This window comes from Argiope bruennichi, chromosome 9 (assembly GCF_947563725.1).
Source record: "Argiope bruennichi chromosome 9, qqArgBrue1.1, whole genome shotgun sequence".
NCBI lineage: Eukaryota > Metazoa > Arthropoda > Arachnida > Araneae > Araneidae > Argiope > Argiope bruennichi.
Window position 1 is genome coordinate 71,217,378 of NC_079159.1, and position 25,698 is coordinate 71,243,075.

The 25,698-nt window shown below is 28.1% G+C and overlaps 1 protein-coding gene across 1 annotated transcript in view; it reads left to right on the forward strand.

The window, feature by feature from the left end:
- Positions 1-25,224, forward strand: part of LOC129984784 (brain-specific homeobox protein homolog) — a 60,580-nt gene extending 35,356 nt beyond the window's left edge. Inside the window, exons 2-3 of the mRNA XM_056094741.1 lie at positions 1,543-1,727; positions 24,695-25,224. Of these exons, the coding sequence (XP_055950716.1) occupies positions 1,543-1,727; positions 24,695-24,889 (380 nt within the window). The 3' untranslated portion in view covers positions 24,890-25,224. The remainder of the gene's footprint in view (positions 1-1,542; positions 1,728-24,694) is intronic.
- The last annotated feature ends 474 nt before the right edge of the window (positions 25,225-25,698 follow it).

Genomic DNA, 25,698 nt, shown 5'->3' on the forward strand with positions numbered 1-25,698 from the left:
TTTAAATTTCTTCCTTCCAAATATATATTCTTTAAACAAACAGTTCTAATTTATCTAATTAAAATAATTAAAATATTTTTTCAGATTTTAAATTCATTTATGAAGTTTCATCCTAAAAATAAATAAAAAATTCATCTAAAAAAAATTCACCTAAAAAATAAAAAAATATAAAAATTCATCCTAAAAATAAAAATTTAGCAGAATTAATTTTAAAAAGATTTTTATAAACGAAGTATGGGATTCTAAAAATTATTTTAGCCTTTATTTTAGTCTATAATAGAATGAAGTATATAAAATTGCAGTGTCTTTTCAGGGCTTAAGGAAATACAGATTATTCTTTTATTAGAAGTTTACAGAAATGCAGATTTATTCTTTTATTTATTTAGAAGCAATTCAAGTAAATAAACTTATTCGCCCCATAATGAATATTCGATTTTCGAATTAATTCTTTGCTACTGCTGATTCGCAAAAAAAAAAAAAAAAAAATACACCAAATTTGTTACTAATTATTTTGTATTCTACATTACTAATAACTATAAACAAAATGAATTATTTGTGATAGTTAATTATTTCACAAAATCGTATCAATGATGCCGATGCAAAAACCAAATTGAAGAAAAGTCATAAATTCATTATTTAAAATTTATTTCAAAACAGTGGATATACCTGTCGTTACTCAAGGTTGAAATTCTTTCATGCATAATATTTTTAACAGAAATGCCATCTACTATATCACTATCTTGTCAAAACAAATAAATTGAAATAAAGTTTTTAAAAAATAATTGTAGAATAAATCTTTACGCTACACAGCAAAGGAGTATCGATAAATTTCCTTATTTCAAAATTAGTTGCGTTAAATTTTCTAAAGAATTAACAAAATTGAATGGAAAATTGCACAGAAATGAAACTGGTATCGTTGGTAAATTTTTTAAGATGGCATAAATTTTTTTTAAATAATTTTCGTCGAAGTCTTTGAATAAAAAAGGCAAAATGTTAACTATTTCTCATTGTCTGAAGGTGTTGCTGTTGTCAAACAGCTGTTTTATTAGCATACAAAAGCTTTATTTTTTTTTCCTTCGATTGAGCGATTGACTTATGTTTGCTTTTCGGCATTGTTGAAATACTACTACCACAAAGGAAAACCTATTAAAAGCATATGTATTACAGTAAAACAAATTTTGGAAAGTTGCGGCAGAGTAATACAAAGTTAACTTGAATTTCAATATTTTTAAATTTATTATAATTGAAAGAACTGTTTTGAATTTTACGATGGTTTAAAATATTTCTTATGAAATTCATCGGAAATTACTGTGGAAAACAGGCAAAATTTTAATTAATTTCTAATCAATTGAATATTTAATTAATTTATGAACTTCGAAAAGTCGATAGTATTTTCTTTATTTAAAGAATACGTATGCAAAAATTTGAAATCAACTCAATATTTTAGGAAGAAATATGGAACATATGCACATGCATATATGCATACGTAAGCACAATGCCTTATTTATAATAAGATTAATAATCTCTTAAATTTTATTTTAGGTCTGCCTTTTCCCGGGGCTCTGTTTCCGTCGGAGGGGGGCAAGCCTTGCCGTCGACGCAAGGCTCGAACCGTCTTCAGCGACCAACAGTTGCATGGCCTGGAAAAAAGGTTCGAGGCTCAGAGGTACCTGTCCACACCGGAAAGACTGGAACTGGCCACAGCTCTCAGCCTCTCAGAAACACAAGTGAGTTCCCGTTCATTTTTTACGATGCTTTTTGTACCCTTGAATATTATTTATCTTTATTATATTATTTATTAGATTATTTGTTTACTGTTATTTAAAATAAGTGTAGAATTTTGTGCCCTATTTATTTTTTTTTCTGTACAATAGAATTTAAGACAGAATAATTACAAATAAATTCCGAAGCTTAAATTCACTATGTTTAATAAGTATTAAATAAACATTATCGACTTAAAAATTGCAAGCATTTTAATTGTTTTCCAATATTTGAAAACTGCATTGATCTATTTAGTTTTTGAGATTCATATCTAAATGTTGCTTCATTTTGTCTGCAAAAAACATTAGGACATATAATTGTCACACAATCATTTGTTATAACAATTTTATTCGGTATGGTTTCAAAGGCAATTTGAATGTTTGGTTGTGAAATATCCAGCTTACAACTTGAGAGACAAATTCATTACTGCGACCTATGCTCAAAATAATCTCCGATACTATTCACTATTTCCTGTTAAACATTTCAGGATGCAGACTCTTTATTTTTCATGAACAAGCAATAAACTATTAAAAATAATACAAAATGGTCTAATAGCCAGATTTGTCTGTTCCATGTTCTTTTCAGAATGCTTGTTGCACTGAAACAAACAATGGAAATTTGCAATTTCTAAAACACAAAAAGTTGTTTATTACTTAGACGCCATTTTAAATATACAACATAGAAAATAGAACTTTATTTATTATAACTCTTTTATTACTTAAAATGAGAAGAGTTTGCATGCATGTCATATTTTGGAGATTCCCTTAAAGATTAAAAATATGGAAATGAAAATTAAGCATCTACTTTTTCATCTCCCTTATAATATTGAAGAGTGTAATTTTCAAATTCTTAAAATTATGATTTCAAAATCTAATATTTATTTGATAATAATCTTTATAAATTTTTTTATATTTACCTTCCACTAAATTTAATTTTAAATTTTTGTTCCCACCAGTTTTTGAACCTTCAGAATAAACTAGATTGGAGTGGAAAATAAAATAATAGACGATTCTTTACTGACGTGATCAGCATCAAAATAATCTGTAAAAAAATTCTCTGAGCCATATAAGATCAAGCAAAAGGCTGCAGGTTTCATGGAATGGGTCGTGGATCTTTTGATTGTTATCTCAAGTTAATATTAACCGATCTAAAATAATCTGTAAAAAAGTTTTCTGAGCCATATAAGATCAAGCAAAATAATAATATTTATAAATTTTTTTATGTTTACCTTCCACTAAATTTAATTTTTTTAAATTTTTGTTCCCACCAGTTTTTGAACCTTCAGAATAAACTAGATTGGAGTGGAAAATAAAATAATAGACGATTCTTTACTGACGTGATCAGCATCAAAATAATCTGTAAAAAAATTCTCTGAGCCATATAAGATCAAGCAAAACGCAGCAGGTCTCATGGAATGGGTCGTGGATCTTTTGATTGTTATCTCAAGTTAATATTAACCGATCTAAAATAATCTGTAAAAAAGTTTTCTGAGCCATATAAGATCAAGCAAAATAATAATATTTATAAATTTTTTTATGTTTACCTTCCACTAAATTTAATTTTTTTAAATTTTTGTTCCCACCAGTTTTTGAACCTTCAGAATAAACTAGATTGGAGTGGAAAATAAAATAATAGACGATTCTTTACTGACGTGATCAGCATCAAAATAATCTGTAAAAAAATTCTCTGAGCCATATAAGATCAAGCAAAACGCAGCAGGTCTCATGGAATGGGTCGTGGATCTTTTGATTGTTATCTCAAGTTAATATTAACCGATCTAAAATAATCTGTAAAAAAGTTTTCTGAGCCATATAAGATCAAGCAAAATAATAATATTTATAAATTTTTTTATGTTTACCTTCCACTAAATTTAATTTTTTTAAATTTTTGTTCCCACCAGTTTTTGAACCTTCAGAATAAACTAGATTGGAGTGGAAAATAAAATAATAGACGATTCTTTACTGACGTGATCAGCATCAAAATAATCTGTAAAAAAATTCTCTGAGCCATATAAGATCAAGCAAAAGGCTGCAGGTTTCATGGAATGGGTCGTGGATCTTTTGATTGTTATCTCAAGTTAATATTAACCGATCTAAAATAATCTGTAAAAAAGTTTTCTGAGCCATATAAGATCAAGCAAAATAATAATATTTATAAATTTTTTTATGTTTACCTTCCACTAAATTTAATTTTTTTAAATTTTTGTTCCCACCAGTTTTTGAACCTTCAGAATAAACTAGATTGGAGTGGAAAATAAAATAATAGACGATTCTTTACTGACGTGATCAGCATCAAAATAATCTGTAAAAAAATTCTCTGAGCCATATAAGATCAAGCAAAACGCAGCAGGTCTCATGGAATGGATCGCGGATCTTTTGATTGTTATGTCAAGTTAATATTAACCGATCTTTATTCTATTTAAAAATAAACCAATTCATTACAGAGCATGGGCCCTTTTTAGAAATGTCCTGTGTCATTGCATCTACGAAAGTTAGTTTTCTGCTCATTTGATCGTTACATCTCCACTGACAAAAGTGATCCAAGCACAGACAGTTTCCACAGAGAAAAATCCAGTTTTCACAGAGCATTCAGCTACGGATTGCTCTGAAGAGACTTTACATTTGACCGAGTCCAATTTTAGAAATCTATCAAATTAGTGGGTAAAAATTAGCTAAAACAGAAGATTTTTAACGCTAATTATGAACATTATTAGATTCTACGTAAGCGATGGCATATCATCAATTAGTGAGGCAGCCTCTAGTCGGATGCACTAGTTATTAAGACATTCATTGTACACTACTTCGAAGTCATTTCTTAGAGTAATTCTTTTTTTTTTTTAATTTTTTCACCTTAACTGTGATTCTTATTATTGCTCAAAATGTTTTATTTAGCCATTAATCTTATCATGAGGATTTCTTGCTGGGCTTAGGATAATGATTACCATTAATAGCTAGTCTCATTTGGCGAGTATCCAATTCGCTAAGGATATTGGCTATATCTAATCTTATTTAAATCGTATAGGTATAACTCCATGTCCATAATTCCGTCAAATTATCTGACATTAAAACCATATTTATTTCATTATGCACATGAGCCATTCTAATGGAGCTTAATTTCATGACATCATAGCGTTTTTAAAAACGTAAATGTCAAGTTAATTTATCATTAATTTTTTTGATATATTTTAACATTTTTATTTGTCTTTTGAAGTACGCAGATATTAAACAGAATCTTCCTTTTTCCTTTCAACAAATCAGTATTTGGTGAAAGAATGAAAACGATTTGAATTTCAAGTCAACAATGCTAATTCTGTCTGATTTTCAATTATAATTTACTGCTGAAAATCAGGCAAAAAAAGGTATATTTTTGAAATTACCATTATTTAAGAAAAGTCTGAGCGACTATTAGTTTGTTATCATTAAAGATAATTATTTAAATTTCGAAAGGGTATGAAATTTATTTTTGCGCAGTATTATTTTGGGAGTTATCACGGAAAATCTCAGCTGAATTATTAATTAATTAGAGTTCTAATTTAAATTTAAAAAATCCTTAAAAGTACACATTTTTATGCTCCACTATATGTGTTATTTCCAATTACTATCCGTGATAAATTTGGTAGCTATAAGTCAAATAACCTGGTCCGTAGAGCTCCAATACATGCGCGCGCACACACACACACACACACACACACACACACACACACACACACACACACACACTTAGCTTTATTATTTGTCCTCTTTGGCGACTAGATGGTTGGGAATGTTAATTTCTAATAAATCATTTAAAAATATAATTTAACGCACATGAATCCTTTCAAATTTTCAGACATTAAAGCTGTGTTCTTTTAGTAGCCTTACTTAAGTTACGTTTCTTGTGCTTGTACCTTTCTAATGAAAACAAGTCCTATAACATCATAGCGTTATTAAAAATGTAAATGTTCAGTTCCTCTACCTTCTAAAATTCAAGATATTGAAACTTTCTATTTATTTTGTAAACTACACGATCAAAACATAATCCTTTTTCTTAAGCTTTCAATAGTGGACGCTATTGCTAAAACAATAAAATCAGTTTGAGTTTCAGGGTGATAATGTAATCAATTGTTGGAAATTATAGATAGATATATTTTTAGAAAACTACCATATTTGAGAAAAAAATTACACGACTATTAAATGGTATCCTTAAAGGAACAACATTTTTTAAAATTTTAAAATGGTGTAAAATCAATTTGTGTGCATTAATATTTTTCTAATAAGATTACTGCAACAAAAATGACTCAAAGGCACTTTGCATATTCCCATCCTCCGAGGTATATAAGTGCCAAATTCGGTAACCTTAAATCAAAAGATATGATAAATAGAAAGTCAAAAGTACAGCACGCACGCACACATTGAGCTTTATTATTAGTAAAGATTAGTATAGTCAAGAAATCTCAAAATAAACTTATTACACAGAAAAACTTTAGTAAAATGACAAAATGTAATCCATATTAGGTAGTCTACGAAACATTATGTAAATAATAAGGAAAAAAACCCTATTTAGATAAAATATAATAGGAATGTCTACTTACATTCATAAATCTAAAAAAAAACAAGGTGTCTCTAATTTCTCTATATTTTACGTACGAAAAAATAAATAAAGTATTGTGATCATAAAAAATTCGGACTCAAGATTGTAATGAATATTACTTTTTCACACCTCTCTGAGTTCAAAAAATAAATTCTTGTTATTGTGTCTGTCTTTGATTACAATAATTCAAAAAGTTAGACAGGCTGGTTTTTTGAGTGAGGCAGATGAAATTTAGTATCTGAAAAAAAAAGGACCAAATTTGTATATTCCCGTCAAATTTTGAACCATATTGATTTACTTGATGTTTTTCTGTCTAGCTATTCAATTTATATGAACTCGATAACTCCAAAGCTCAAAGAGCAAGCTAGAAAAAATTTGGTACACAGATTTAGCATTTAAAATATAGTTTCTTATCAAATTTCGAATCAAGTCTGTTAAGGCGTTGACTGTTTGTCGTTTTGTACTTCCCCATACATATAAACGCAATGACTTAAATCAATGAAATTCAGTATGTGATCTTGTGACTACAACTGTATTACAGTTTTGCGTTAAATTTTGATTTCAATCAATCATAAAAAAGATTTCCAAAATACATATTTGTACGATATATTTGGCCAAAAAATACTAGATTCACGCAAAAATTTATATTTCATAACTTTTGTTCTCTAGTGTTATTTATGCCAATTATTTGCGGCCTTATTCACGGCTCACAGTTTTATGTGGGAGAGGAGATAGATTGTTGAAGACCATGCCAGGAAAGTTTCGATGGGACTACTCATGCTCTGGTTTTTCTTTATTAGATTAAATTCACCTTATTTGAATTTGGAGTAATATAATTTTTAGTTTAGAATTAGAGAAAAAAATATTTCAAAGGCATTCATATATTATAAAAATAAAACAACATTTCGACAATAAAGATGAAAATGCAGCTATGATGAATTATGCTTTCTCCAATTACTTATTATTTAATACTTGAATTGCATTCCGAATTTAAATATGGAATCTCGTGTTCCTAAATGCAGCAGATAATTAATATATTATATCGATTATAATAATCCTATTAAAAATTGTTACCACTTTTCAAGCTTAACCTTAATAAATTTAAAAGTTTTTTTTATTAAATAAAGGTTTATTTAATAATTAATTATCAATTAATTATATTATTAATTAAATAAATGTTTATTTATATGTTGTAAAGTTATCATTTGCCATATAAACTTTTTGTAAACAAATTATTACATTTAGAACAAGAAAAGAAAAACGATTGAAGTAGAATATTTGCCATACATTTGTTAAAGTAAATCGATTTAACACATTTATCGATTATTATTAATAAATAGTCACTTTGGTGACAAACTGGTTCGCCGGAAATATTGGTTAGATTCAATAGCATTAAATCGCTAAGATATAACTCCATGTCCATGATTCCGTCAAACATTAAAGTCTTGTTATTTTAATTGCCTTAGATATATTCTGTGGATTGTGTATGTTGATTCATAACGCTGTTTAAAAGGTAAATGGTACGTTTCACCTATATTCTAAATTTCGAGATGGTGCAACTTCACTTTTTCATTCGACTTGTAAACTACACAGGCATTAAACAGAATCTTTCTTAATTAACTTTTAATAATGGGGAAAAATAACTAAATGACATATTTGAAGAAACAACAAAAACTATTTTAATTTCAGGGCAACAATTTAATTCATTGTTGGAAATATAGCAAAAAATATTTTTAAAAATTGCCGACATTCAGGAAAGGTTTGCAAGATAAAAAAAAAATTATTATCATTAAAAAGATTTTTTAAATTTTGAAATGGTGTAAAATTCAGTTTTATGCAATAATTTTTACGTGAAAAAAAGGCGAAATTCAACTTAATTCAATCCCTACTATTAGTTCACACTCTCCCTATATATCTTGTTGAAATTTTCAATCGTTAATAAAATACTTTTTATTTATCCACTCAAGTTCAAATACATTTTTTTAAACTTGTAGTGGATGACAAGAATCGAGCCAATATCAGTGCAATTTCCCGCCAAACGCAGCTACGCTACTGCTGAACGAAGAATGCTACCATCAATACTATCATAGGCCTCAACAGTACATAAGATGCAAGTAGCACTGTAGATTATGAAGTGATATATCTAGGACGAAAACTTTTCGCTCAAGCATATGTTGTCTTGAGTCGTGTGAAATCATTAGATGGGCTATTAATTGAAGAGCTGGACTGCTCGAAATTCATTGCAAAGGTTCCTTGCAATAATGAAGCATTACTAGAGATGGATAGAATGAGAAATTATAGACCACTATCAGCTTCATGAATTAGAAGTGAAATCAAATAGAAAGCGTATAAATAGTAACAAACAAAAATAATAGTCCAACACCACAAGTAGAAAGGAAAATGGTCAATTGCAAGGAAATTCACTTTCGCTTTTGTCACTTAATATTGTGATTCTGTCATATGTATATATATATTTATATTAATTGTAATTATTTAATAAAAAGTAACTAAAATAAAAACTTTCTTTGTTGACCTAAGTAGGAATTGACTTAAAAATTCTTTTTATGTTACTTGTTTTTAAATAAATTTGTAATAATTCTACGGCTTCTAATCTCTTCACTGAAAATGTTGTTACTAATGGCACTTGTACAAGCCCGCTGACAAATTGTCAGCGATTTAAGGGCAGAAATCTGACAGAAATCTGAGGGCAGAAATCTGACTTCTAGCTCATATGAAGATGACACTCACACACTCGCTTGCACAACCCCTTTTTACAGGAGGGGGGGGGGGCTCTTCACACACCTCACAGATAGAACACAGGGTAAAGAACAATCACGCCCGAACCAGGACTCGAACCCGGGACGCCCAGATCACGGGAAAGACGCGCTACCCCTAGGCCAGGACGTCGGCACTGAAAATGTCCCATTGGTAAATCAGTTTTTGAAGGAAGTTTATGAAAGCACTGACAACATTTCGAATTTTTCAATGCGAAAATATATATCTATTACGAAACACAGAAAAAAAAATCATGATGTATAACTCACACATTAGTCAAATATATGGATTTAAAATGCCTATAATTAACAAAATATGGCTTGCCCTTGCCCTGTTTAAAGGATCCGGCTTAAAATGAAGGTTCGACATCGAGACAGTTAAAAGGAAAAGGATAATGAGCCAAATATCAGTACATCATGGACTAAAGAGAAATGTCTTATGACGGGAGTAGAGATAATTCAACCTGCAACCATTATCATCAACAGAAGAGAACTGGCTTGACTGCTAATTTCGCCCACATTTCTCTCTAAAATAAATAACATCTAAGGATATTTATCTGCCCACTGTATTGGTACATTGAGGTATTTCAAAAATTATTCAGTTATAGCAATAATTCAATTAGGCAGATAGGTCCATTATAATTGATTTTCTCAAATAATTCAGTTACACATTTATAACAATTCATTCATCATCATCATAATAATAATAATTTAAAGTAGTCATACATATCGTAGTTTATAGTCATGAAAAAAAATTATGAAAAATGTCCAACTAATATTCCTTTTCTTTTTATAATTAAGTTTTACTACCTTTAATCGGTCGATGAAATTTTTTAAATAAGAAAAAGTTGCTTTTTATTTTGATTAAAAAATTATGACAGTGAATGTGATGGATTTGACATTCGAAACTGGGGATTTAAAAAATATCTTGCATCGAATAAAAACAAAAGTTCGAAAAGGTGTTGAAGCTTGGCAGAAAGAGTTCCTTTGCTATAAAAAGATGCTGTTAGGTGCATTAAAAACTCCCTTTTTTTTTCTCTCATTTTAAAGACCATGCGGCGCTAAAAATAATCCGATACAAATTAATTTTCCTTCACACCATTTTCTGAGAAATATCCAATAAGCTAATTTCCTTTTAATTTAAAAATGAGGAACTTAAGTACGAACCGTTATTCTCCAGCAAATGCCTTATGAAAAACGTAATTTATTGGCTAAGTTCTTTGAGCGTGTAATTATTCTTTAAAATTTTCTTTGAACCAGCATAATTTGTTTTTCCCCACTACGCTGTTATTATTAGAGATTGCTTCGGCAGGGGTATTAATTTTTAGAATGTGCTTTTATTCTGCGTTTGTGTAAAAGCCAGCTCCAAATCTAGGAAGTACAGCTTTCGAAATAGTAGTATTGACTTTATTTTGCAATCTTTCTTGCAGAGCACTCAATGATTCCATCGAATGTTGGAACGTGAAGTTTTTCATTAAAAACTGCAGGGTTTTTTGATGTTACGTTATGAAGAAGAATCTAGTTACTTAATTAAATACAATTCTATGCAAGAAAGAGAAGAAAAAAAACCCACTGTTTTTAATTTCGTGTCTTCTTTTCTATGCGAAGCAGGCGTTGAAATTTCTTACAAATTACTGTCTTCTTTTATGGATGCGCGATCAGAAATATTCGGCAGGTAATGAAAACTACTTTTTTACGTTTTTTTTTACGTACTTAAATGCACTCAATTACCGTATTTTGTGTGCTGTGGCAACAGCCAGGTTCTAATTACTAGCACCGATGGTGGTTTTTTTTTTTTTTTTTTTTTTTTTTTGAAAAATCAACTTGATTGAAGTTAATCGTTGCTTTTTCGCCCAGTGTGTTGTTTTAACAATTTTTTTTTTATAATTATAATATGGCAGTAGAAGATTATTTTCATTTTGTTATTATTCTAGGTATTCTTAATGAAGCGATTAAAAATTTACATAAGGTAGTTTTTTTAATAATAATAATAATAATGAATGTATTAGCATTTTATTTTATATATTTGAGTAAAAAAATCTTTTATCAAGTTTAGGATAATGAAGTCAAGTGTTAATTTCGATTTAATAGGAAATGAGAAAATGTGTAATTAGAATAATTTGTTTTTCGTATTGAAAAAAGTCAGGATTAAAATGAATATTTAACAGTTATCTTGAATCTGACAGTTTCTAATAATAACTTTTATAGCGTCATATTTTACTTCAATTTACTGACTTATAATCTATTTGATAACAATTTTTTCTTTTGAATAAAATTTAAATCTCATAAGAGGTAATTCAAAGATTTTTCTATAGATAATGGTTGACTTTTGCTTTCCTAAAATTTAATATTCAAATAGTTTTGTTTCAAAAATACTAAGGCTTTTTTTAAAGTTTTATGTTAAGCTCAATCAATCGTTTTTACGTCAAAGTATAATACGTCAAATGTATATATAACTAATACGTCAAATTTATTTATAAATAATAATATGGAACAGGAATTAATAGTAACCACAGATACAAAATGCTCCCAAAAATATTTAAAAAAATGATTTAAGCAATAAATAGAAGTTTCGTAATTGATAAGAACAGTAAAATATCTAGCTTTTTGTGAGGGGGAAGGGAATAGGATCCGCATAGAAGAAAAAGCATAAATTGATATTCTGAAAACCTAGAAAATATACTGTTTGCAGCACATTGAAATTTATTTTATATTGTAAATAAAATCGTATAGAAAAAAAGTCCTACGTAGAAAATAGCTCATAAATTTATGATATATCTAGAAATTAGTTTTCCAAACAAAACAAAGATAAACTTTTTTATTTATTTGCTTTACATTAAATATTACATATAGAAAATTACAAAATGTATAGATAAAATTATGCTTTATATATATGTAATAAAACTGTTAATGCCATTTTAATATATTTTTATAACGTTATGATGCGATATTTTTTCAGAAATCTAGTGCTTTCTTTTTAAACTGCTTTCTTTTTTTTTATTCACATTATGCGCTTTGATGGACTTTTTTTTTTAATATGTCATATGAAAATGTCACTGTATGATATTTTAGGCAGCTTTCTTTGAAGAAAAATATGTCCTCATTATGCGACTTCCGAAAAAATATACATACCTTGGAGATAGTTTATACAAATTAAATGGATAATTAATTGCCTCATTATAACAAAAATAACTTTGATGCTTAAAGCCTTTTCATAGCTGCCAACCTTTAAAAGCTGAAAACTGAGAAATTCTCTTTGTAGATAACACCGCCATATAAGTTTAAATCTTGTTTTTAATTTGCAGGTTTTATGGTAACCCCGTAATATTATCATAACCTCAAAAGTAGAATTGTGGATTTGAGATTCTATTCCATACAAGATATCTCAGAATACGATACGACTCCTGAAATATATATTTGTGTCAAGGGTCAAAAGTATTTCAGTTTATGCGAGACGAAGGTTCAGAGAAACAGATGTCGATTCAGGTGACGTTTTCATCACTGGTCGACGGTTCAAAATTGCGAGGTCTGCCTCAAATAAGCCTTGAGATATTTCAAAAATTGGATGTTATATTAATTAAAGTAAAATGAAATCCTCGTCCAAAATACTTCATTACTTAATTAGTTTTGTAAAATAATTAAATGTAATTTTTTAACCTTAATATAGTTTTGCTCTATGAATTGCCGGGAGGAATATTTTCACTTCATAAACAAATAGAATACTTCATAATAAACTAAATGCCATGTTAATTATCAAATTTCTAGTTAATGGATATCTAATAATCCTTGTTTGATAATATAAATCATTGAATTTATCAGGTGTTAACTACGCTGTGTAGTATATGAGCTTGTGGATAAATTGAGTCTTTCTTATTTAATATACAAAATGGATGGTTCAGTTAACCTAGATCATCACAAAAATTGCGTTTATCATATGTCAAGGAATAAGGAATATATTATAACAATTATAAATATATCGAAAAATAAGGAATGCTGTTTTAAAAGGAAGAAGCCCCCTATATATTACTATCAAGACACGTGGGGCTACCGTAATGAAATTCTTGGAAATACATAATTAGAAAAACTAAATAAAATTGGATGCCTAATATTTACGCATAACGGATCACCTCAAATTATTATTTTTTTATTTTATAAGCATTAGAATGAATTATAACTTTATATTATATTTTTATAATAGTATGCATTAAAATTTAATTTATAATTTTTATGCATTATTTATAATTTTTTCAAAATTGAGGATTTGACAAAATGTATTTAAAAATATAAAATATTATTAATACATACATATATTTTGTAAATATATAATAAATGTAGCTTTCAAAGGAATAAAAAAGGAAAGAAAATTCAAACAGTTTTATAAAGAGAACTGTTCAGAAATTTAGAATATTGATTTAAAAAATATTCTGTATTTTCGTCAAAAATTGAATTTGCAAAATAGTTACTTACCTCAAATTTCGTTCTGAAAGTTAGTAAGCTTTTCGTATTGCGTAAACATTTATTATTTAACAATAGTTTTTTGCAAATTTCTAAACATCTTTCAGTTTCAGATATCAAGCTGTTGCATTTTGTCACATACAAAATATATTCAATGCCATATCATCAAAATATTCTAATTACTAAATTACGTTTACATAAATTTCGTTATTTTAATTCTGCCCTAGTCCAGAAAAATGCTTTTTGAAATTATATCCATCTATTCGGCTGTCTATATGGGAATTCGATAATTCATCCACTCAATCAGATTAATAAAATTTGCCGCGTGATCTTTGCATCGAATTTTCGAATCTATACTGAGTTTTGAGACATATTCCTGTGATTTATGGCACTTTACAAGCCCTCTGACAGGTCTGTCAGAGATTTAAGCCAAGTGAACGTCTCTTGTTTTTTCAGTAGCGCCAACTAGGGCCAAGAGTGCGTCACATTCACTTGCACAACCCCACTTTTTAAGGGGAGGGGCATATTCACACACCACACAGATAGAACACGGAAGAAGAATAACCATGCCCAAACCGGGACTCGAACCCGAATGCCCAGATCACAGGGAAGACGCGATACCCCTATGCCAGAACGCTGGCGGCATATTCCTCAAAGGGATATAAAACTTTTACAACAATTTTCCAAATTTGCTTAGGTTTACAAAAAAAAAAAAAAAAAAAAAAAAATGCCGTATTTGCAAAGACTTTTTTAACATCATGTTACTAATTACATTCTTAGAAAATGTGTATTTTTAATGATTTCGCTATTTCACGTGAATTTTTCAATTGCATTTTTTGCTCGTGTGTAAATAATCGTGGCGTGGTTTTATTGGATTTTAAATCCAAAATGAGCCAGCCCGCAATTTTTTCAGAACGGGTTGAACATTATTTTAAAATTAAAGTCTGTTTGTTGTTGTTGTTTCGTAATTTCAAAATGAAGAAAAAATCAATCTCCAAATGTTAGATAGCAGAATTTATCAAATGACTCTTTTGCAATGCTCATAAAATGTCCATCTGTCCATCGAAAATTGTAGAATTGGGCTTCTCTGATTATCATTGTCACAATTAAAAGTGAATTGAACCAGAGAAAGTGTTGTTCTCTTGTCAGCTTACTTGGGGTTTTACAAAATCTAGTGTTTTGTTAATGTTCTTTTATTATCCCTATGCTGCATCCTCTGATTTTAAAAAGAAATGGGGTGGTGTTAGGAAAGAAGCGCCTAACTCTCGAAGATCATGACGGTAAACTTGAACGCTCCATCCTTATGCTGTATGACACTTTCTGTGCTTCGGAACGTTACAAAGAAAAATGAGTATACATTTTAAACATCCTTTTTCTTCTGGTTGGATTCAAAATTTACACATATCTGGAATTTCGGTTACAAGATCATAAACTAAATGTTGCTTATCTCAGTCTGCGTTTTTCAGTTATCTTTCTAACACGCCAGTAAATATATAGACCAGTAAATTGTCCTCCTTTCATTGATGGGATTAAAAATTTCATACACATCCCCAATTTTAATAATTTATATGCAAATCTTTGCCCATATAACTTTTGCATTTTTTGAGTTATCGAGTACATATGCATACGGAGACAAACTTTCTCTCACCATATTTTGTCCTGACTTGGATGAAAAGTACATATTAATTATTACGGCATATTCTTAATACATATTCATAATAATATCGAAAGTACATATTCATAATACATATCGAAAGTACATATTCATAATACATATCGAATTGTGTCGCTCTAGCTCAATGCGTTCTTGAATTAGATATAAATTTTAAAAAAAAGATGTTTTTTTTGGGGGGAGGGGGAGTTTGGAACGTGCAGATTTATCGAAATCTCGATCTCGTTTTCTTTTTTTTTTCTGGTAATTATAAACCATTTATTGAAATTAAAAATAATTTGATAATCGAATTTGTTTTATTAGCTTGAAAAATAGTTGAATTCGAAGATGATATTAAAATGCTTTTTATCGGATTTGTAGGAAGTTCCTATCCTAGAATCCAGTATACCTTACTTTAAGGCTGAACATATAAAATGTACGAATAGTTACCCACAACATTGGATCAAATATAATTTAATTCTTAAAAAAATTAAGTCCAAAATTATTTTGAGAAACATGAATACATAATATCCTAATAAGATATGTATCGGATAAACTTTTATTTTTCGAAATACATGAATATTTTTAAAAAATCAAGAATAATTCTCGAATCAGCATGAAATATTAAAAAAATTACAACTTGGCCAAAAATATCAAATAATACCCTCTCCAACAGTTCATGAATTCCTATTTGCTTCTTGTAAGCCCACACACAAAGTTTTTTTTTCTGTAACTAAATAACTTGCATAAGAAACAATAAAATGTATTACATATCGACAGAAAAACAATATTTTTTCGCACATTTTTTAAAAATTTTCTTAATTTTTAAAATAATCGATAGCAGCTTTATCAGTTTAGAATAATAAAAGAAATAAATCATAAATTACCCCCAAAAAGTCTTTTTACTTTTTCCAAATTCACACCCCTTTCTCTTAATCATTTTCCAAATTACACTTAAGTTTCAAAATTATTAGAATTAAGTTTTTTGATCTTAAGGCGCTTGAAAAAATTAATTAATTAAGGAAAGGGGCGTAAGAAGAATTTTAAGTCTCTTTAAGATATTTTGACGTTATAAGCTCTTTAGTAATTAATGAGTTAATCGTGAAAACATGATTTTTTTTGTGTTCATCGTCTGTTATAGAAAACAAAGAGATTGTGGTTTGTCTTCGTAGTAAAACTTCATATGAATGCTTACCATAAAAACTTCTAATCGGGATTTTGCTAAAAATATATGCATAAAAAGAATTAATTAGATTAATGTTAACCTTTTTACAAAGCCTCTAGTTTTTGTTTCATTCCTAGTAAGGAATAAAAATTTAATTCGTCTGATTTTTGTTTAATAATGATTAAGTAAATTTTTCTTCATTAGATATGATTGTTTTTACTTTATTATTTATTTATTTATTAATCATAACTTGTAGTTATTAATATTTCAAACTTACAGATGAATTTTCTTGAGAAAATCTGCTCTTTTTAGATTGCCATAGATTTAATTTTCTGTATGAATCTATTAGATAAATTTTCCATATTATTTTGCGATATATTTTTTCTAACAAGTATTAAAATAAATTTACTGCCTTCAAAGAATATTTACTTAAAACTTAGATGAATTTTCTTGAGAAAAATCTGCACTCATATAGAAATCTGCACTCATCTGCAGAAAAATCTGCACTCAAAAACGCCACAGATATAATTTTCTGTAAGCATATATATTAGGCAAATTTTCCATATTATTTTGTGATATATTTTTTTTCTAACCGGCATTAAAAGGAATTTCTTGGAACTTTTTACCATGAAAGAACGTTTTCTCATAGATTGTTTGAGATCAGCAGTTATTCCTATCACGTACTATAAACTTGTTCAGTTGATTGCATTGTAATTGCAAATAGAAAATTTAATTTGTCTGCATTTTCATATGCATATAGGGAGAATTTTTCATTTTATATTTTACGGAAATATTTTTTTAATAGAAATAACGATGAACTTGCCTACAACTGTTTTCGATCAGTAATTATCCGTGTCATTCTGAGAAATGTAGACTTTTTAAGTAAAATTATTATCAAGAACTGAAAGGTCTCTATAGCATCATCGTAAATTTAAAAAAAGTACTCATAGGAAAAGTTTTGTTTTGAAAATTGATTGTAGTAATTTATTAAAGGATTCCATATGTTTAAATAATCAAAAACTGACCTGTTTGAAAAACATTTAATCCCATTATTACATTTAGTTACATTTGCAATATGGTTGTATAATGACTCACTGTTTGTTGATAGAAACAAAAACGAAAGAAAAAAAACGTAAGCAATAAGTCTAAATTTTTTAATGATAATTTGAGATCTTAATAAGTAAAATTGCCTTCTATTAATTTCCACAAATAATAAATAAGTATGCGAGTATGTCTATGTTGGCGCTCTAAATATTAGACTGTTTGGCTTATCTAATATTTAGAGTGTCATTTATTTATCAAATTACATAGATATATTTATTTTAGACCTAATTTGATCCGGTATATATATCCATGTATTTTAATCTATCAAATATATTTTGGATGTTAGATATATGGAACTCCAATATATATATATATATATATATATTTTTAAATCTTTATTAGAATTTGAATTACTTAAAAATAAAGCAACACTTTAGAATTCAACAATGTTTGGTGGCATTTTCCAGAAAAGTTAATTCCCACAGAGAATTTTTCTATCATTTTAAAATGAAATGTTTTTTACTGATATTAAAGTCAAAGAAAAAATTATAATTATATATTTTTTTAAATTCTTTGCTTAGTTTATTCAAACCATTTTTATTGTTTAATCAAATAGTTAATCACTTGATTTTCTTCCTTTGTTGAAAGCTAAAGAAAAAAGAATTTGCTTATTATTTCCTGACACGAAAGTTTACATAAGGGAGCAGAAAATAATACGTTAAAAGAAATTAAACAATTATTTAGACGCTAAGGTATTTTTTCTTTTTGGCCTTTATAACGAACTACTATGAACTCATGGGACTTAAATCCATTAGGAAGATTCATATGCATATTAAATAGAATCGGTGAAAAGCTATTAAAGTAGCATTTTTTTACTATCTCTCACAATTTAATAAAAAATATTCTGTTGAGGAAATCATAAACATCAAGTTAAGCAAAAGTAAACTGAAATTAAACATAATCAATATGCTCGGTTAATCAGTTTATTAACTCAGTGATCAGTTAATCAACTGATTAACCGAGCAGATAGTATTATAATAAAACGTCAATACGGAAAAATATTTTTAAAAATAAGTATGCACATAAAATTAAATACAAAAGATTTTGGGGAAATTAATATAAAATCACTGGGCAAAGCAAAATAGACTTCTGTGACATCATGCCATGCCATCTATCATTTTAACACATGATGTCTCGAATTATGTTATTTTATGTCTTGTTTTCTTTTGATGGATGATGTCCAAATTCGAGAATTAAATTAACTCAAAACATGTAATTTATATTGTTTGAATATGATTTGATTTTTAGTTTTAAATATATTAACGTTGCATTTCGATCTAAATTTTATTTTGGAGATATTCAGATTGCAAATTAATGGAATAAATTGTTTTAAGTATTAAAAATAGTTAATAAATACTAACTTTTATTTGTATACTAAAAAAGAAGAATTTTTTATTTTAATTCTTTTTCTTTTTTTATTTATAACTTAATAATATTAAGAAATTTTTAAATAACTTTGCTTTTCTCAATGCAGTCTCAGATGGCGCCACTCATATTGAATCAAAATTTAATTAATTCAATAAAACTTAAAGACAGAGTAATTATTTGTCTTCAACAAGTCGCTAGAAATCAATATTTTTAAAAATCCTTGCATCTCGAGAAATGAGTATTTAAACAATTCAGATTCCAACGTTACAAAGAGGATACATGCCAAATTGTACAGGCACCAGTAACATAACAAATACTGCAATTTTCTAAAACTAATTTTGAAATTACATGCAAAGAATTGGTCTACGTCAATTTTGCATCACACCACAGATATTTAGGAACAGTTTAATGTGGAAGTTACGAAATCCATAAATTGTTGGTTTTCCGAATGCGAGACTGCATTCAATCCAGTGAGCAGGTATTACTCATTGCATAATTTTCACAATCGATAGATTTGAATTAATTAACTACGGACCATTTAAATATTTCTAATGATGAAAACGTACCCTAATAAGCTGTAAGTAAGTTTACGGTATTTATTATACCCTCTACTTTATATATTTAATACTACTATAATCATTTCTATTGTATGAGATATCTGACTTGTATAATATTTTCAGAACAAATGCTGCATTATAATGGGGCACATGCAACAATACTATGCCATATAAAGGAACTATGAGAAAATATCAATAAATAGCACACGCAATTTTGACATCCATAATAAAATGCAATGAATGATAGAATTGAAATGGAATCATTATAAGTTTCTAACTTCTGAACGTAACTGCCTTTCATAATGAGCCATTTGTCCAATCGTTGAATCAGTTTGAAAATTCAGGTCTCATAGAACACCGACCAACATGAGGAGTCAAATCTCTAACAGCCGAAGAACATCTTCATGGGTCCTAACAGATGAAAATTTGAGGCACCAAGTCCGAGCTATATAGTGGGTGGGTGGTGGGACAGATGCTTACGTGTCATAAAAGGACAATAAATCATACGTAGCCCTTTGAAAAAAAAGGAGGAAGGGAGTGATTAGTCTAGGCAAGATCTCAATTAAATCTTTGCAGCCCCTCCCCCTTCGCGTAAAATGAAGAAACCTTGCAGTTTTTTCCCCCTCAGTGAGATCAGAAGTTGGACCCTGGCGTCGACCTCAAACGGACCAATAGCGTTCTATCATACCGGAGTTTTCAAATTGATCTAGTGCAGAGGCAATATCAAAATATGAATGGTAGTTATAACGAAAAGTAATAAATTGGTAATATGAACTTAGTTTACTATTATAATTCATTTCATTTCTTAATAGGGTTAAAATTATATCCATGGCATATTGAAAACCCCCTCATTATATTACTAATCAATATTCAATAATTGAAGGGTTTGCTGCCAAAAGGATGTAGCTCCTATTAGGGGAATTTGGAGTTACATGTACTACCATGTTGTAAAATAAAAACTTGTTTGTTTGGTGCCAGAAAGATATAGCTCCAATCGTTAGTTCTAGCGTTAACTCAAGCGATGGATCTGTTTGTCTCATTAGTTTGTTACAATATAGAGGTAGCTCCTGGTGCTACCGGTTTTCTACAAACTTGAATAATTGGAACCATCTCCTTTTTGCAGCAAACCCTTCAATTTCTTTAAAAAGTCATCATTTTAATTGAAACAAAAATTATTATTACAAGACATCAAAATCTTGCAAATAATCTGGCGATGTAGCTAAATAATTAATTTACTAGGAATCATAATTCACTTAATAAAGAATTTTATTTTGAATATTCGAGACTCCTTTTTTTTTTTTCGTTGCCATTTTTTTTCATTCTTCTCATACTATTTATTCTATTACTTCATGAAATCGGATAAACTCAATTTTTTAAATTATTAAATGAATGATATAATTTTGTGAGCCATTTTAAATATATGAATAATAATTTTCCCCCTTGAATATTCTGCTCAAAATCATAACAAATGGAATAAATTTTTAACTCTTGCTTATTTTTTACTTTATTATATTCTCATTTAAATTCCAAATTAAAGCACAATTAGCTACGCATTTATAAATAATTTCAAGATAATACAGCTAATGACTAAAGAAAAGGCAATTTTGAACATTTCAATTTAAACGATTGTAATGAATTTCGATTTTAATTGAAGATGTCATTTCCCTAAAATATTCTTAATTTATCTTCATAAAATCATTGTATTTTTTAAAGCTTTAATCATCATGATATAAATTGCACTAAAAAGTCACTTTTACTGCCATTAAATTCCAAGAATAAAAATATTTCAGAACAAATGATAATTTAATTGGAAAAAAAGAGAAAATCGATTGGAATAAAATTAATGAATAATTTGAAAGCCATTTTGTTTGAATTATATTCCATTTATCGGGAGTGATTTTTCGAAACTCTCTTTTAATCCATTTAATCTTTCAGGGAATTCAAATTTCATTTGGATAATTTAATATTTTTGATAATCGGAGCTATAATTTCTTTCCTTTTAATCACTTTAAATCAATCCATTTCCTTGGTGAAATTTATCTTTTGTTAATAATACAATGGAATTACATTCTACAGATACTTATATATGTATATATTTGCCAGAAAAAATCTGCGTACAAGCGCACAGTAAACATTCTATAGAGAATAAAAGTATGTTATAGTGACAATATTAATTTAATTTTTATTTAAAGTATTTCTTGGAAAAATTCATTAAATATCAATAACAATTTCAGAAATATAACACACATTGTTTTAAAATAATAATAATTTATAATTACATAAAAAGTTAACAGAAAAAGTGTGCGTAGAAATTAAATGGTCAGAGATTTACAGAGTCAAAAATCAGTTGCATACCCCTCCCCAATCGCCAGACTTATGCCCCATATAACATTTATGGAACTTATTGGAACACAAGATTTGGCAGCTTAACATCGAAAAGTTTGCTGAAAGGAGTGATCATGAGAAAATGTAATAACATTTCATCTGTGGAAACCGCCTGGCTAGTTCAATCTATGCCTAAATGATTCACAGGGATTCTTAGACACAAAGGTTATCCAACCAGATATTAAAGTTTAATTGACAGTCCATGGAAGTTATTTGTTGAAGACTTTTTTCATCTTTAAGCAAACTTTTTCTGGTAACTTTTTGTGTAATTTTAAATTATAATTACTACTACTTTAAAATAATGTGTGTTATATTTTTGAAATTGTTATTGATATTTAGTGAATTGTTCAAGAAATACTTTAAATAAAAATTAAATTAATATTGTCACTATAATATGCTTTTATTCTCTCTAGAATGTTTACTGTGTGTTTGTACGCGGACTTTTTCTGACAAGTGTAGGTTCTTATATAATTTCTGAAACTCTAAGAAGCATAAAATGCGATTTTCATATCTTTTTATTTAATTTGATCTGTCACATGTTTCTAAAGACAGAATTTGCACTCACTTCTTTTTATATTTGTATATTTTTATATTCCTGACTGAAACACATTCTTTTATTATTTTCACAATTTAATTATAATGATTAATTTAACTTAATTTTAATTGTAATAACTGGTAGGGAGTTTAAAAAAGTGATTCCATAATATTTACAATAATAAAATACAAGTAAAGAACTTAAAATTAAAAATAATTAAAATAAATTCTTTTTACTCAAATTTTTCCTTCTGCTTTTAAGACTGTGTTATTAAATTTATTTGGTACTAGCCGCGTTCGGAGAACAGTTCTTCATCCAAAATGTTAATAATATTGAATTAGGCAACAAATTTTGTTTAGGTACATAACGCAACAAAGTTCTGATTTTTAATTATATTTACACAATAAACACAGAGCATTCTGAGTGGTTAGAAGTGCTTCGAAATAAAGTGGAGAATGAATAAAAATGGAAAAATCCAACTGTTCAGACTAAAATCTTTGTTGAACTGACTACTCAATTTTGAGATACTATTTTGAAAATAAAAATCTGGGAAAGGCTACCATCAATGATACACCTATATGTCATGAAATTTCAAACGAAAAATTTTCAAAATCGGCATAATACTTGGGGAAGGAGTATAATGTCATGAGTTTTTTCCCCATAGAGAAATATCTTGAGTCGAATGGCAACAATGCCATTTTTTTCTTGAGATTTTGAGAATATTTTTGAGATTTCTTTCAAATAATGGGATAACAGTAATTGATAATATATATAAGGGATTATGAGTTTAATGTAAAATGGATAACATGCAAAAACTGGCTAGAGGGTGGTTGCAGGTAGGGGACCGGTCCTTTGGTTTCAATAATTCCTAATTATTCGAAATTATATAATTTAGAAATATATACTACTAATAGTAGCTATATATTTAAGAAACATGTACATAGAAGTAGATTAGTAAATAAACTGAATAAATATACATAAAAAATAACAGATCAGACTAATATGTAAAGGAAGTTATAATTCACACACTAAATTTAGGAAATTTGAATTTTCAAACATTTTTGCAGTTTTTAGAAAATATGAAAAATTAGAATTGCCTCATTTTTGTAGCTAACAATTCAATTTTAAAATATATATGTAACAGAATTCCTAAGCTGCCCCTATTAAAGATTTTGTTACTATTGACTGGCAAAAATCTGCATTCTCAGGAAAATGTCAGCATTGGCATTGTTGCCATTCGACATTTAGTGGAAAATGTTCATATTCTCTGATTTTGATCTTTCACGATTACATAAAACACAATTTTCAACATCTTGTACATCAAGCATATAAATCAAATATTTCCTGCTGCCTTTTGAAATTTCTGTAAAAATTTATTTAAATAATGGGCATTCAATAATTTCTCGTATTATTTGTAGGACTTTCAGGAGAATGGTGGCAATTTTCACATACTAACATCTTGCTTCAAGGGCTTAAAACACTTTCTCTTGACTATTAAACTTTATGTATGATTGTATTTATTTTTAATCTTAAAGATTTCAATTGAATAGTTGAATTTCAATACAAACTATTGTATATAATTTTAAAGAAAAACAGGGGAATACTTTTTTGTGAAATTACAATCAATATGTTCAATAAAATAATTCATATTGTATATTTTATACATAAGCAAGAAATTAGTGTCCTTAAAATAATAAAAAGGATATTTTTAAAATAAAAGAGAATGAGAGAAAATAAAACCATCTAATTATTTGCCCCCCCCCCCTCCACCTCCACTTCAAGTTTTATATATTATATAAAATCAGTGTCGACAGGTTATCTATATAATGCGAAACGTAATAGTTTAGCTAACCAAATACCTATTATAATTATAGCATTTCTAATTATAAATAAACTTCTCAAATTTCAGCAAATTACCAATCAATTTTTTTGAAAGAGAAACTAATCGATTTTTAATAGAAACGATATTCCTCAATTATTTAACATTTTGCATTATTTGTTCAACGAAATCCACAAAATTTTGAACAAAAGGAGTAAAGTTTTTTTTTATTTATTTTTTAACACTTGATATTTTGTTATCTGAAGCTAAAATCCCCTGTCTCTTGTGAATACAGCTATTATCGTCTACCCCAATTTTGTCACAAACTTATTTTTGTAAATCCTAGGACACAATAGGGCAGAAAATTATTATTCCATAAGTTGATTAAATACAATAAAGAAAGTGATTCATTAGTATAGCTTCTGCAATGCCCTAGAGGAAAAGACTAACATCAAAATATTAATCGTAAATTGCCCTATAATCCAATAATTTGATTTTGTATTTGAACATTGTTGAATAAGATTTCTCATATTGTTTTTCTCTCACTTTAGGTAAAAACGTGGTTCCAAAACAGGAGAATGAAACACAAAAAGCAGCTGAGGAAAATAAACGAAGATGCCAAACTTGGCGATTCCCAATCGTCGGGCAGCACGCGACTACTTGATGACATGCGCGGATTGGTGTCCAGCAGGGAAGACAGCCTACAGGAGCCCGATGTCGACGTGGTAGGGGAAGAGGACCAATGAAAACGCTCCTTTCGATAGTCGTTGGGAAACGAACATTACAGGCAAAAAAATGCTGAAACTATGAAAGCGAATCATGTTGATGGTTTATCATTGAGGTGAATCTGAAAATAACTCATTTAGTAATTGTACATAAGAACAATGAAACAAGAGCTGATGGATAAATAATAGAACATTTAAAGCTCTTTGTTTCGAAGACTGAATTATTAATCTGCACTTTAAAAATAGTCCTTCGATGATGAATTGGAAATGAATCCAATTGAAGGAACTGAAAAATAATCTTTTCATTGGAAAATTTTAAGTAAAATAAATGCGAATCTTAAAATAGAAAACATAATTAAAGCCGATAAAAAAAAAACCTACAAAAATTGGATACGTTGTCTTTATAATTGTTTTTCATTACAACAAATCATATTTTAAGTACTTGTTTAAAGATGCAGCAAAATTAATTTATTAATGTAATATTAATCCTTTATTTTTGAATTATTTTTTTTCGCTATATGAAAATACAAAAGTAAAAATTAAAAAAAAAATTATTGATGTCTGCTAAGTAACTCTACTTTAGTTCTTTACGCTTTAATTATTAGTTGCCAGTAATAAATGTATTAAGAAATGAAAACTTCATATTAAAACAATTTAAAAATTCTTTTTAAAAATGAATAAAAGTTATAATTCTTCATCCAAAACATCAAAACTAAATTCGCAGTATTATTTATAATTTATTCATCTGTTTGTATTTTCGCATCTTTTTAGGCACTTAAAAATTTTATTGATATATACTGAACTTTATATTTGTTATTTATTTATTGTTT